Here is a 14,431-nt window from a genome sequence, read left to right on the forward strand (position 1 = left end):
CGTTTAAAGGCACCACAGCCCGGCCTGAGCAAGAGCTGGAGATGGTGGGGCTCCGTCGCGCCTCAGGCAGGGGTAGGAGGCGGCGGCGGCGGCAGCGGCATCCTCATCATCTCCCTCGCCTTCAACCTGCCCACTAGATGGCGCTGCCTGCCATAAACACCCGAGCCCGGCCACGCGCCCCTCCCTCCCGGGTCTGCTTGTGGCGCGCGCGCCTTTTCCCTCTCACCTGCCCGGGCCACGTTCCGCTCCCCGGGGGTGGGACGGAGCAGCTCCGGGGCGGAGCGCCGGAGCGGAGGGAACCGACATGGCGGAGGCAGAAGGAGCGGCCGCCAAGAAGAGCAGCGGCGTTCCCGCTGCCCAAACAGGTGAGTCTTGCCCGTGGCTCTCAGCCGACGGGGCTGAAGGGGCGCCGTGGGGGGGGGGCGTCTGTTTGGGAGGCGGCAAGCGCCCGAGCGCCCCTCTCCCCTCTTCGCCCGGCTCGAAGCCGGATGTTATTGCTGAGGGAAGGAGTCTGAAAACACCAGATGCGCTCCAGGGTGGAGGCGCGCCAGCGAGTCATAGGACTGGCGCGGAAGGCGCGCCTGCTGAGGTGATGTGGATGCACTCAGGCGACCGCCCTGGCCACTGGGTCCGGCGGCCGCCTCCTGCTGGAACAGGTAAGGGCACCGCACCTGCACAACCCCAGTTCCTCAGGAAGAAAAAAAAATCGTCCTATACCCGTGGTTGCTTTGTGACCTTCATCTTGGTCAAAGATGTCTTGCCAAGGCACCGTTATCCAGAATAATATCCCCCACCCCAAAATAAAATCGAGGGTTTCAGTGCGGCCATAACCACGAAAGTTTTGATGTGCAAGAGAACTAATGGGTTGTATGAGAATAGTTGGGCTTTCAGAAATTGCAGTGAAGTTGCCTTGCTTCCTTCTTAACCCCCCCCCCTCCCATTTTCTTACATTGTCAGGGTTCCTCTGCCATTAGCAATGATTGCAGCTTTTCACAGAGAAAAGCTGCACCTGTTGAGTATCTGCTTGCTGGGCAACAATTAAAGGCAGCCTTGCTAGATAAAAACTGGTGAAGCTGTTGCTGATTTCCCCAGCATCTTCTGATGTTTACTTTGTTATGGTAAGGAGTTGGATTTTGGTGGAATCTTGGCACTTGCAGCTTGTGCTATAATGTTTTCTGTGATTTGCTCATGGGCTTTTTTTTTACTTTGAGATGCGACACATTTAAAGAGAACAGAACAGAACAGAACTGTGACATCTAGTGTTTGCCAGCTTTTTTTGAACATCAGACCATTACACAGTTTGTTTGTTCTGTAGGGTAGTAAAGAGGTGGATTAAGCAAATCATAACTCTGTTGGTAGGAGCATGATACAACACAGTAGCTATTAAGACTAGCAGATAAGGACCCGTTTTATGTTGCAGGGCCCCCAAAGACTGCCATGGACAGCAAGCCAATATGTTTCCCTGGCAAGGCTCCCCTAGGACCTATGCTGGATAAATCATCTCTTTCCCTTTCAAGCAGAGGGAGGTGTGAAGTTGTGTCCCCACTGGAGCCACCTGCCACTCTTGCATGTTTACAAGCCCTTTTGGACAGCTTTCCCTATATCCTGGCTGAGATTCCCTTCCTTTACCCCCTAAGGTTTCCTGGAACTCAACAGCTGTGTTCCTTAAATATTGCATACTGCCTCAGAGAAGGGAACATTTTCGCCCCCAAACTCCCTTCGCTCCATCTGGTTCATTAATTACTGGAACGCCCACCTTGAAATAATCCTGCCTGTGTCTCTCTTTAGTTTCCTTGCCCTGTTTCCCATTTTGGTAGGGCAGCCCACAGAGTTTTGCCTTTCCCTTTCAGAACATATTTACTTTTTCCTAACAATGGGAACTAACTGCAGTGGGTCCAGTGTCCTTCAATAATGTGCTTATTAGTTGATGGGGAATAGCAATTGAAGATGGCTGGTGACTTCTTGTAGACTTCCAAAAGCCATCTCACTGGCCCCTGTGGAATACAGGATGCACGACTAGATGGAAATTTGGTCCAGAAAACTGGACATTTATAGGTCTCTCCTCTCACTTTAAGTCCCACAAGATACCAAGACCAAGCCTCAGGTACCGGTACCTTAAGTGATGCAGGCCTGAAACCTCCCACTATGAAGTCAAACCAGGTCACCCTATTTCTCCCTCTCAAGCCATCTCCCCCTCCTGGCAGGATTAGCCACACATGATAGTGGGGAGCCCTTTGCCTTTGTCCTTCAACTGCCACCTTTGCATTTTGCTCATTTGACTTGGAAGTGGCCCTGATCTAGATTGACATGAGTGTAAGGGAGTTACATTTTATTTTTAAACTATATTTTCTGGGGTTTTATAGCTTGGTTGGCAGCACTTGGAGAGCAGAAGCTTTCAGCATGCTGATTTCTACAGAGTGTGGTTAATCTAATTTGAAAGCTTTCTGCTAAAAGGCAGGTGTACGCTTTGCAGTCGAAAATCCTGTGCAGAAGTACATGCATGGATAACTCTACTTGGTCCTAATGGAATGACTCATAGCAATAAATTTGAACGTACACAAAAAAACCACACTTGCTAGAGTTGTGGCATGGTGTGTGTGATTAATGATTTCAATTTTAATTTGAACTAGCTTACTGAGTAGAAATAGCCAATTCTGGGTACACTGTATTCTAATTTTAAGGATGGTCAGTATTGCAGCTGGTTCTGGGAGTGCATGTTATATGAGCTGATCTGCACTTCCTTGTTTTATTGGTATCATAATTGTACTGTTGAAGCCACACATTGAAATAAAGCTAATACTCGTCATGCATTGTTTCTCATATTGTCTGTCTCTTGTGTAACATTGCAGTTTTTTCTACATAAAGTATCTGTTTTATTTAAATTGCCATAAAGAATAGAGATTCATGGGCAGGGTGCTAAAGATCTGTAGCTTAACACTTTATGCACTATTTCTGGATGAGGAGCTGAATGGGAGGGTGTGAAACTGCCAGGCAATTTCATGGAAACTCTGAAATAAGAAAACTCTCTTTCTTGAACTACAGAAGCATAGTGCAACTCTGAAATAAGAAAGCTCTCTTTCTTGAACTACAGAAGCATAGTGCAATATTGCAAATAACGTTAACCAATAATTTGCCTAAACCAGCATAGGTGTGCTGACTGGGGCTTAATGGAGTTGTAGTCCAAAGCATCTCTAAGGCACCAGGAGGTAGAGGCTGATTAATCTGTGCATGATGATCCAGTCAAATATTTTTGAATCAGTGTGGGACATTTGGAAGATACCCTGAATAGTTGACAGCAAAACTACAGTGCCGTTTTAAACTGCATGCTCGGTAGCTTTGTCAGGGGTGCAGGATACAGCCATATTTGAACAGCCTGGTGACTGTAGTATCTTGGTATCTCCAAGACTGGATTTTTGCAATGTGTTTTATATGGGGGCTGCATTTGGGCCTGAACCAGACATTCCATCTAGTGCAGAATGCAGCAGCTAGACTGTTGATGGGGGTAGGTGGTTGATAGCATGTGACATCTTCTAAAACATCTGCAGTGGCTGCCAATATGACACTGGGCCAGGTTCAAGGTTCTTGTATTAATAGATAAAGCTCTGAGCACCCTCAGTCTAGGATACCTTAAAAACCACCTGAGCTCTTATATCACAGCTCAATCCCACATGTTTATAGAGACTTACCTGATTCGCTTCAACTAGAAGTCAGACATTTAGTGTCAGCAGCCCCACGCAGTGTCCAGCAGGTATTTTGCAGGCATTCTCGGTACTGACATTCAGGTGTTTCTTGAGGACCTCCTTATGCTGCCAGGCCTATTCTCTTTTAAGTTTTCTTAAGATTAGCCAGTCATTTGAATGATTATTTTGCATTGTTTTGATGACATTCTGTGCTTTATTATATAAGCATTCTGTGCTTTAATATATTGTATGTATTGTAACCACCTTGATATGTTATGTGATAAATAAATATTCTGCAATATGTGAAAGGGATGCAATCTTTGCCCAGAGAGTATTCAGTCTACTTTAGACAAAGATGGTAGAAGAGTGACAAGGTACAGAGTGAAATATCGGCATGAGCATAAGAGGAAAGAGTCAGATTAGCCAGAAGGAAAGCTAAAGGTTCAGAATTTTCTTTTTGCTCAAGAATGGTCTTGAGTGGGGCTGGCCAAAGAAGGAAGACCTGTCTATTGCAGACAGTGGCGCATTTAGAGTTTTTGAGACTCTGGACTTAATAGCTTCCCCACGTCTTTAAATGGTAAGGTGTGTTACTTAACTAACTTCAAAATGTAGTTAGCTACCCCTGCTGCATTTGGTAAAAGATAAAGAGACCCCTGACCATTAGGTCCAGTTGCGGACAACTCTGGGGTTGCGGTGCTCACCTCGCTTTATTGGCCGAGGGAGCCGGCATACAGCTTCTGGGTCATGTGGCCTGCATGACGAAGCCGCTTCTGGCGAACCAAAGCAGCACACGGAAACTCCGTTTACCTTCCCGCCAGAGCGGTACCTGTTTATCTACTTGCACGTTGACGTGCTTTCGAACTGCTAGGTTGGCAGGAGCAGGGACCAAGCAATGGGATTCGAACTGCCAACCTTCTGATCGGCAAGCCCTAGGCTCTGTGGTTTAACCCACAGCACCACCCAGCTGCATTTGGTAGCAATTCTGATTGTTCTGCTGAGTGGGGACCTGATCTTCTGCTTTGTTGGCATGACTAATGGAAGTGGAACATGCAGACAAAGGAAACTGTGAGCCAACATATGCTTTTACCTTTTGTACCAGAGTTTTTAAAAGTATCTCTCAGTTGAGAACAGCACATACTTGATCCTATTCAGAGTTGGGGGAACCACAGCCCATTGCTTTCAGTGGGCTTATTTACCCTAAACTCTGCTGCTGCTGCTGCTGCTGCTGCTGTTGTTGTTGCTGTTTTTACCTTGTTAGTCATTTGTTAGACTAATGGCTTCCAAGCAACTAACAGCAGGTTTAAAACCAAAGTATGAATGGACATACATTATAATACGAACACATTCATGCAAAATGCTGCAGTTCATAAAAAAGGCACAAAGCAACACCCCCACAAAAGTCCATCTGACTCTGAATAGGGTCAAGCTGCTTAATGGTTTGGTTTTTCTGTATTCAGCATAAGCTTGCTCCTTCAAAATCTCACATGATGTCCAGAACTGAATGTGCCGAGTAACGTCTTGACTCTGATTTTTGTTGTGCAAATTGTTTGTTTCACACACACACACACACACACACACACACCCCGGAATCTATTTAATTCCTTACATCCTAGAATTAGTGTTTGTTACAGAACACCCTTCGAAATGCAGGGCTTTCAGTTTGCTCTTTTGCAGTGGGTGGATGTATAATATGCAAATTATCTTACAACAAGGTGTAGCAGGTGATCACATTAATAAAAGGCTGGAACTCAGGCAAATGCAATTCAAATCAGTCCCTGGTATTTTTGTGCCCCTAGCTGATGTAAAGCAATTTCTTTGCCAATGTGTGCCATGCCAGGATATGGGGTAGCAGAATCCTAATAGTGTGTAGGTGGATGAAATGAATAGGTTGCAATGCAGGTTAATTACTTTCTGGAGGTGTTAGTCACAAGGACATGGAATTATATTCAGTGGCATGTTTTGAGATATCCTCTTTTCTACAGAGGAAATAGATTTTTCTCCCTTGATGGATGGCAGCACCATAGGAAATACCAGCATAGGCGTCACTATTTACAGGAGAGTTCTTTTCCTTTAATCAGTTTATGAAGAGTTCTTCCTCTTTCTTCCCAGTGTGGTGTAGTGGTTAAGAGCGGTAGTCTCGTAATCTGGGGAACCGGGTTCGCGTCTCCGCTCCTCCACATGCAGCTGCTGGGTGACCTTGGGCCAGTCACACTTCTTTGAAGTATCTCAGCCCCACTCACCTCACAGAGTGTTTGTTGTGGGGGAGGAAGGGAAAGGAGAATGTTAGCCGCTTTGAGACTCCTGAAGGGGAGTGAAAGGTGGGATATCAAATCCAAACTCCTCCTCCTCTTCTTCCTCTTCTTCTTCTTCTTCTTCTTCTTCTTCTTCTTCTTCTTCCATCTTCTTTGTAACTGAGCGTGAGCCACTGTTCTAGATCAGCCTTCCCTAAGCAGTCACCATTCCCCACCAGATGTTGCAGGACTGCAGCACCCTGACCACTGGCTTTTCTGGCTGGGGCTGATGGAAGTTGTAGTCTATGTTGTTTGCTGGGACATACTTAATGAAAGCTACCTTTTAAGTGGCTTTCTGTATCAAAGTTCATCTAGTCTTAAAACATGTGGAAGCCAAGAATCACAAGTTACATTTTAATAAGTCTTTCTTATTTGTTTAAAATTATATTTTTTAATGGCTGTAGTGGAACACACCATTACAGGGTCAAAAATCCACTGAAATCCTTGAGACGCGTGCACTTGTAACTGTAAGCAGGATGGCATGCTAAGTGTTTAAAAACGGAAGCTGTTTTTGGTAATCTTGCACTAGAAATGGCTCAGGCTTTTCACTAAACTTCCCCTGAGCTGTCACCCTTTCCTCTGCTTGTGCATGAGAATGGATGTCTTTTGTCACGGAAAATACTTTAAGGGAAATAAATGCATCAGTCCTAACACATATCTGCTCTGATCCACATCCCGTGTCTTTATCAAATTTCCTTTCTAAAAAGAGAGACGAGAGAGCCTTGTGGATACAGAACTTCCTACACTTTGGATCAAGTTTATTTGCTTGTAATTATGGAGTATGTCTTTTTCGTCAAGTAAATAGCTTTAAGTTAGTTCCACGGAAGGAGACAGTCTGACCTGGTCTCCATTGGTTGTGCACAAATATGTACTATTTTGAGAGTGGATGTTTTACTTTGATTCTGGGAATGGGAAGATTCACCTTATTGGCTGTTGCTTTTATTTTTTTACTAGGTATATTTTACAAGGTATATCTTGTAAGTGGCGAGGCAAACAAAATGTCAAAATCATGAATACCAGTCAGGTTTTCTCTGGATGTCATAAAATTTCTTTAATTCCTGGAGCAATTTCAAAACTGTTTACACACACACACACACACACACACACACAGAGAGAGAGAGAGAGAGAGAGAGAGAGAGAGAGAAACAAACAAACAAACAAACAAACATATAAATGCATATACAGTGGTACCTTGGGTTAAGAACTTAATTCGATCTGGAGGTCCGTTCCTAACCTGACACTGTTCTTAATCTGAGGTACGACTTTAGCTAATAGGGCCTTGCGCTGCTGCCGCGCAATTTCTGTTCTCATCCTGATGCAAAGTTCTTACCCCGAGGTACTATTTCTGGGTTAGCAGAGTCTGTAAGCTGAAGCGTCTGTAAGCTGAAGCGTCTGTAACCCGAGGTACCACTGTATAGTGCTCTAAAAAAGAAGTGTGTAGTTCACCTGATACCAGTTGCTGAGAATTGCAGGTGAGGAGGGTGCTGCTGTGCTCCAGTTCTGGTTGTGGGCATCTCTTAGGCATCTGTGAGAGCAGGGTGCTAGACTAGTGCCTTTGGAGTTATCCAGCAGGCTCTTTGGAGCAAGAGTAATGTGATTCATTGATGTGTGTTTGCCTCACATGCAAATTGTGAAGCAGGAAGGAAACTGTGCTCAGGGGAGGAGTGGAGGAGGAAGAACCTGCTGTGATTTCTCTTTACATTATATCCATCATCGCCCTGTGTTGATCTCCAAAGGCACTTTGTCAGGGAGATAACATAATGTTTTATGAAGGCAAGGTTGAGCTTTTAAGAATCTGCCCGACAGTCTCACATTTACCATTGCCCTTGGAGAGCAGCTGCATTTTGAAATTTTATTTTATCACAAAAACATAGTAAATATAGGAAGGGGTGTTTCTTGCCACCAGTTAACATACACAGAACGTTAATGACTGAAGATCTGCAGTCTGAAAGCACAGACTGAGTAGTGAAGCAAAATAAGGTATCAAATACTGCAAACACTATCACACTTTAGGTATAGCCGCTGCTCTGTGTAGTTAGGTGACTGGATTCAGTTATACACAGATTGAACCACAAGATGGTGCTGCTGACATTTTAATTGAAGGATATGCTGCTGAGCCGTAGCATTATTTCTGTTCTCTACTGTAAAGGATGTACTGTATTTGTTTATGATGCCACTTTCTGAAGACGGTTGAAATGTTTGTATTATAACATGCTCTGATCTTAACAAGTTTTCATTAAAATGATATTGCAGATAATGGCCCTGAAAAAGAGCTGGAAAAAAATTCTTTAAATTAAAAGCTGTCAAGATCAGATTGGTTTTCATTTAAAAGCAGCATATTTCAGAAGGTGCTCTCACACATATTTACATATATAAAACATAAATGCCTTCTAGAATACTGATGCAATATTTTAAAGCCCTATAATAAAAAGTTTCACAGTCATATGCAGTATGATTACTGCACATTTCATAAAGAAAGTGGAAAGTATAAGGGAGACCTTTTGCAGAGCAATCCTAACCCCTGGTGAAGGCTGGCTGAAGGGGGTTTAGGATGAGGCAGAAGGGTGGCCACCAACAGGGAGGACCTCTGCTGGCTGGCCATGGCCTTCTTGTCCTGGAGGCCTCTGGTTCATCTGTAGAAAGCTCTGTGGGTATAGTTGCAATGATAGCAACATTTCCACCAGTGGAATGGGATGCTCTGGGCTGTGTTGGGAAAATCTTGGATATATTGGGTTCAAAGCCCTTTCCTTCCTTCCTTCCTTCCTTCCTTCCTTGACAGTCACCCAGATCAGGTCTGTTAAATAATTAATTTCCCTCCTGCTAATTTAAATGAGGGGGCAATTCAGTAAGCAAAAAACAAACAGCAGCAAGAAAGCAAGAGAGAAACCATCTCTCCACTCTGGCTGGAGTGAGTTAACAGGTAGGTCTGGAGCAAGGTGTGGACAAATGGGCGTGCCCTTCCTGCCCTCCATTTCACTTAGGGAAGTTGGCTGAATTTTCAGTTGAATCTTACTTCAGCACTGGTGATAGGACAGCGTCTTCCATTGCACCTGAGGACAGCTAGCTTGGCACACGCGTGCGCGTGCACACACACATGGCCAGCCATGTGGTACAAACAGCTATATCTTCCAGCACCACACAGCACCTGAATCTCCTACCCCCGCCTTAATCTGCTACCTGAGGCAGCCTAATGGTAGAGCCGTCCCTGCTGGTCAGTCTATGAAAGGGACAAATCTCCGACCACTTCACTCACCATATGCACATTTATGATTGCTCTGTTAATTCCAGTATAGGGAACAAAATGTGTGCACAGATCTTCCTCTTTTGATTGAGCTATTTATTTTAAGACCGTTTCTAAAAATATCCAGAAGGTATACAGTAAACCATAAATGCACAATAAAACCAATGGTCTAAACCACTGAAAGCAACATTAAAGGCTATAAAAAGTACAACACAGCATCACACTGTAGAAAAGCAGAGTTCAGCTTTAACGGCCAGAGAGAGCCTGAAGAAAAGAGGCATGCCTTCAAAAGATGTCTGAAGGAAATAGCTGATGATATTTGCTATATAGCAACATTCCATAGAACAAGGGAAATGGCAGGAAATATTATTTAATAGCCCACCATTCTAAAAGCTCATATGCCTAGTGGGCTTGGAAATTTATTTTTTAGAGTTCAGGGATCTTGATGTGTGGTAAATGATGAAGCCATGTTATAAACTCTGGAGCAGTTCAGAGAGAGAGCGCAAGTGAGTATGCATACAAAGGAAGTGTTTCATCTGTTTTCAAGGTGGAAAAGGATTTGGCATGTCAAAGATAATTAAACATTATCCCTCAATTTATCTCAATTAAGTAGGCAGTATGTAGCCACCAGACAACATGCTTCTCTTTTCTACTTTGGAAAAAAAATGCAAAAATGCAAGTACCAAACATGTCCAAACCTGTTTTTGGGTTTAAATTGGCCATCCTTCTCTAACAACATGACAAAAACTACTACCAGACCACTAGAGTAGGAGAAAAACATTCTGAATGCCTAAGCTCTAGAGAATTAAATGAAACAATCTCCTAGAGTATGTGAGATGAGAAAGAAAGAGAAAGAAGTAAACACACAAATGCACTGCATATTTGGATAATGAGGAATTAACTGCTTAGTAGGCAATACCACTTAAGAAGTAGAGATGGGAGGTTTTAGTTTGATGGTAATATCAGTGTTGGCGCCATGATGAGGAAATATTATTGTTTATGTTTGGTGTATTAACTTTTCTTTGAAGTAGGCCCATATGGTTTTTACTTCCAAGTGCAAACCTGTTCATTCCATTGTTCCTAAGTTAGCGATGGCAATTTATACCCAGAGTACTCATTTAATGGCATATAATTAACTTTCCCCCAAAGTTAAGGAAGGACTCAGCTATTTTGACTCCTGCATATTTAAGTGTGTGGTAGATCATTTCATTCATTTTTAATCAGCTGTCCTCTATTTACGGTATTGCACTGACAATTTCCAGAGGGATAGTTATGTTGGTTACAGCAAAAATAGCAAAGAGTTTTGTGCCGCACACTCAAGATGGAGCAAATGTATTAAGGCATCAGCTTTCGCAGATTAGAATACACTCAATCACATGCTCAAAAACTTATGGCCTAATAACTTTAAGGTGCCATGATACTTTTTCTGTCATCATTGGCAGAATCAGTGTTCAAATTTGATGCCTATTAAAGGTGTTGCTTAAAAAAACCACTATCTCTGATGGCAGCAAAGGAGCAGCAAATCAGGGTCTCTGTCCAAAACATTGCAAGGGCATCAGGTTGGAAAGGCTGCGGTAAAGGAAGTGCTGAGGGTGTGTGCTCACAATGGAATGTGCACAGCGTGGCATAATCTTAGAAGTGCCACCTCCTATAATTGCTGCTGAAGTGGATCTATCTGTCACTGTGATAGCAGGAGGAGATGCCACATGCAAATGCATTTTATACAGCCATAGTCTCATATGGGAAGTTTGTTGAGGGAAAAACACCCTGATGGGCACATTTCTGAATCATGGCTATTCTGTGGTGAATGTAGATGCTCTAAGGAATTCTAAATGCTCCTGTTTAACAAGGACTTCCGTTGTTAAAAGAGAATTGGTGGTTCAGGAGGGGGAAGATGTTGTTGAAGGTGAAATGGTGTGAATAGATTGCCCTGTACTCGTGTATTTATATTTGCATTTCCCCCTGCCTTTCTGTGACAAGGACACCGAAGGTGGTCTACAGTGCAAAATTATACATCATAGAGCAAGTTAGACTACAGGGTGTGCATGCAAAGTAGAAACATGAAAAGTTGAGTGACTTTGAGAATGTCATGTGGCAGGTTAATATGAGACAAGACATTTAGAGAATGTAGCCCTGAATACAGGCCTGAATTCCTCAGTGGTGTAGTCTGTCCCCAAGTGTTCATCCATCTACTTTTGAAGCCAGGGAAGCATAATTGTGCATCCCAATTGTTCCTTTCATATTTGAAGCATTCAGGAAAGGCAAAGACCTCAAGGCTCAATGCTGATATCTTTATCATCTGCCATCATTTGCAATTGAACAGTTCAGTTCCTCAGGCCATGTACTTGGCTCTGGCGAATCCTTTGCAAAAACCAGCCACCCCATGTCTGATGGTCTTTCCTTTTCTGAAGCTTTCAGAAAAAAGGAATAAATTTAATAAAACACATTCACGACTGGTGGATATAGACAGGGAACTTCACAGTTATGTTTTTACAAGCGAAGTCCCTTGGAAAAATGTCACATTGAGCATGTTGTCCTAAAATGGACAAGTGCATGAGGGGAAATTATCCCTCCTCCCCATAAATTAATCTGTGACAAGCCTCACTAGCAGTTTGACGTATTCTTGGGAAGAAGACTTATTGGAAGCAAGCTCCCCACTACCCTACTCATAATGACTCTTCAATATCTTAAAGTTGGGATTGATAGTCGGAAACAACTGGAGGGCACCAGGATGGGGAATAGTGGCTTAAAGGATCGTGAAAGGTCAATGTTCCCTGTCCCATCATAGGGCTTTAATGTGTGAGGGAGAAACTGAAGGGGTCCCAAACTGAAGGGAAGGAACCCACAGGCTGCTTGCTTCCTTTCATTCTTTCAGTTTCAGCTGAGGTAAAGACTATCTCCAACATACCCACAACACACTTTTGATTCAAAGCATGTTTCCATGCTGAATGCCCCCTTGGAAAGTATTAAATAAAAACATCTCTGGAATGGGCTCTGAAGTATTTTGAAACTCAGATCTTCATATTATTATTATTTAAATCAAAATAAAGCTAGCTGGCATGAACTGTTAGATGTGAATTGTACACATTCTAAACTATTGTTCTCTGAGGGCGAGAGGAGCCCATTTAAGACATGACTGTGCTGCTTACAATAACCAAAAATATTTGGCTCATTCTTTTAATCAAGAATATCTGTGCACATGTAGTTTTTAAAGTACAGTATGTGTGCATTTTTGTGGATAAAGTTTGAGAAATGTAGTTTCTAGTTCATCTTTAGATTAGAAGAAGGGCTGAAAAATGCTGGGAGGGAAACTAATGAAGGATGAGCAACTTGGGCCATGCAGGGATTTACTCAGTTTACATATGGCTCACACTCTTTTTCTTAAAATTTTCTGCCTCATTGTACACCTTGTGTCACACATGAGAGCTGGAATCCTGCCAAGAAGGAAGGAGCTTAAACAAAACTGGAAACATGGTGAGGCAAAACTAGCTCAGTAGTTTGTGCCATTGTTTACATGTGGATTCTATGAGTGTTTCTCTCTGTGCTCACAAAATCTTCAGAAGTCTCCCATCCCACCTATTATTGGCTAGTCAAATACTAGCCATTGAGCATGGGGGATGGAATGAGGGCTTGTATCTAGAACCGAGGGCAAAGTTTGGCCTTCCAAGTCTGGCCCAGATTGCCATGCATCTGTTTTGTTCTGAAGAACTCAGAAAGGGAACCCAACCCATATATCTTTAGCCCAAGGTTATGACCCGGAAGTGTCTCCGGGCAGCGCTGGCCCCCGGCCTCTTGAGTGAGATGGGCACACAACCCCAGAGTCTGGCAAGACTGGCCCGTACGGGCAGGGGTACCTTTACCTTTACCTTATGTCCATCTACATAACCTTGCACTGGGTTTGTTTTCAGAGTTTTCGTAGAGAGTGACAAGGAGGCCAAATACAGAAAATGACAAATACATAGAAACATGTGTGAAAGATGGACCTTTGACCTCAGTCGAAAGGTGTATTAGAGAAACCATTTTGCTTCATCTAGCAAATTCTCTCCAACATTTGAACAAATTTAAGTGAGCAAGCGTCTCCCATAAAAGTGAGGGTTGTGACACCACCAGTGCTTTGAAATACTATTCCTATTGAAATCAGACAAATGCCTACAATTTTGATATTTCATCTGCTGAAAACATTTCTGGTTTGCCAATCATTTTCAGAGAAGTAATTAGATTCAGTGTTGGCCATTTTTTTCTGTATTTCATGATTTGGTAATGTTTTGATGGTTTTATTATTCACTGCCATGATATTTTTATGAGCTGACTGTTCAGAATTATTAATTTCAAAATAGAAATGTACTTTTAACAACTTAGTCTAGAACTGCTTTTTAAAAAATGTATTCACACAACACGTTCACACACCCCAGCCTTCAGCCTCCCCCTGAGTGCAGTGGCAGAGCTTCATGCTCTGGCACTGGGGGGTGGAAAGCAGGCGGGGGCAGGGGCAGGGTGCACGTCCTGTGGGCAGGGCGCAGGGGTGGGGGTGGGCAGCCGCAATGGCACCCTGGGGATTGCACTGCCGGGGGCGGTGCGCTCCCCCCGCACTCCTCTTCCTCCACCAGTGCCTGAGTGCTATAGTTTTGAAAATCCTCTAGGTACACTTTTCGAGATTTGCCTCATATAGCCTCTTTGGATTAGGTTGAGAAGAAGAAATGTTGCAGGATGTGCTGGCAAATAGAGGTTTGTTTCTTGTCTAGTACTAAAATTACCGCAAGTGCCTCAAGCACTGGATATTGAAATGAATGAGTTTTTTTGCCAAGCGGCCATTATGGCCGAGAGAAGTTCATGTACTATGCATACTTTAATTTCCTCACTCTGTTTCTTGTGGGAAATACTAGGGTTGCATTGCCAGGAACTTTGAGCCATTGAACCTTGGATGGCAGTTTCTCAGTGTAGTACCTCAGGCTCTGGACTCTCATTCTGTTCATCCAGACTTGCCGCTGGATCCTCCTGGACAGGAAGAGACCCCTATTTCCCTCACAGTTAAGAGGGGAATGTTAAGAGACCCCTATTCCCCTCACAGAGCTATAATTTCCAGAGTTTCCTGGGAAGAGATATTGATTGTTAAACTGCTCTGGGAACCGTAGCTGTGTGAGGATAATAAGGCTTAACAACTCTCAGTACCCTTAACAAACTACAGTTCCCAGGATTCTTTGGGGGAAGCCATGACAGTT

At 43.5% G+C, this 14,431-nt stretch overlaps 1 protein-coding gene across 2 annotated transcripts in view; it reads left to right on the forward strand.

The window, feature by feature from the left end:
* The first annotated feature begins 206 nt into the window (after positions 1–206).
* MAP7 (microtubule associated protein 7) overlaps positions 207–14,431 on the forward strand; it is a 99,704-nt gene continuing 85,479 nt past the window's right edge. Inside the window, exon 1 of one of the 2 annotated variants that reach the window (XM_028723516.2) lies at positions 207–365. In XM_028723516.2, coding sequence (XP_028579349.2) covers positions 305–365 — 61 coding nt within the window. In that variant the 5' untranslated portion in view covers positions 207–304. Of the gene's footprint in view, positions 366–515; positions 657–14,431 lie in introns of those variants that run through there. The other variant, XM_028723515.2, reaches the window with a different exon arrangement.

Source organism: Podarcis muralis, chromosome 3, assembly GCF_964188315.1.
Source record: "Podarcis muralis chromosome 3, rPodMur119.hap1.1, whole genome shotgun sequence".
Taxonomy (NCBI): Eukaryota; Metazoa; Chordata; class Lepidosauria; order Squamata; family Lacertidae; genus Podarcis; species Podarcis muralis.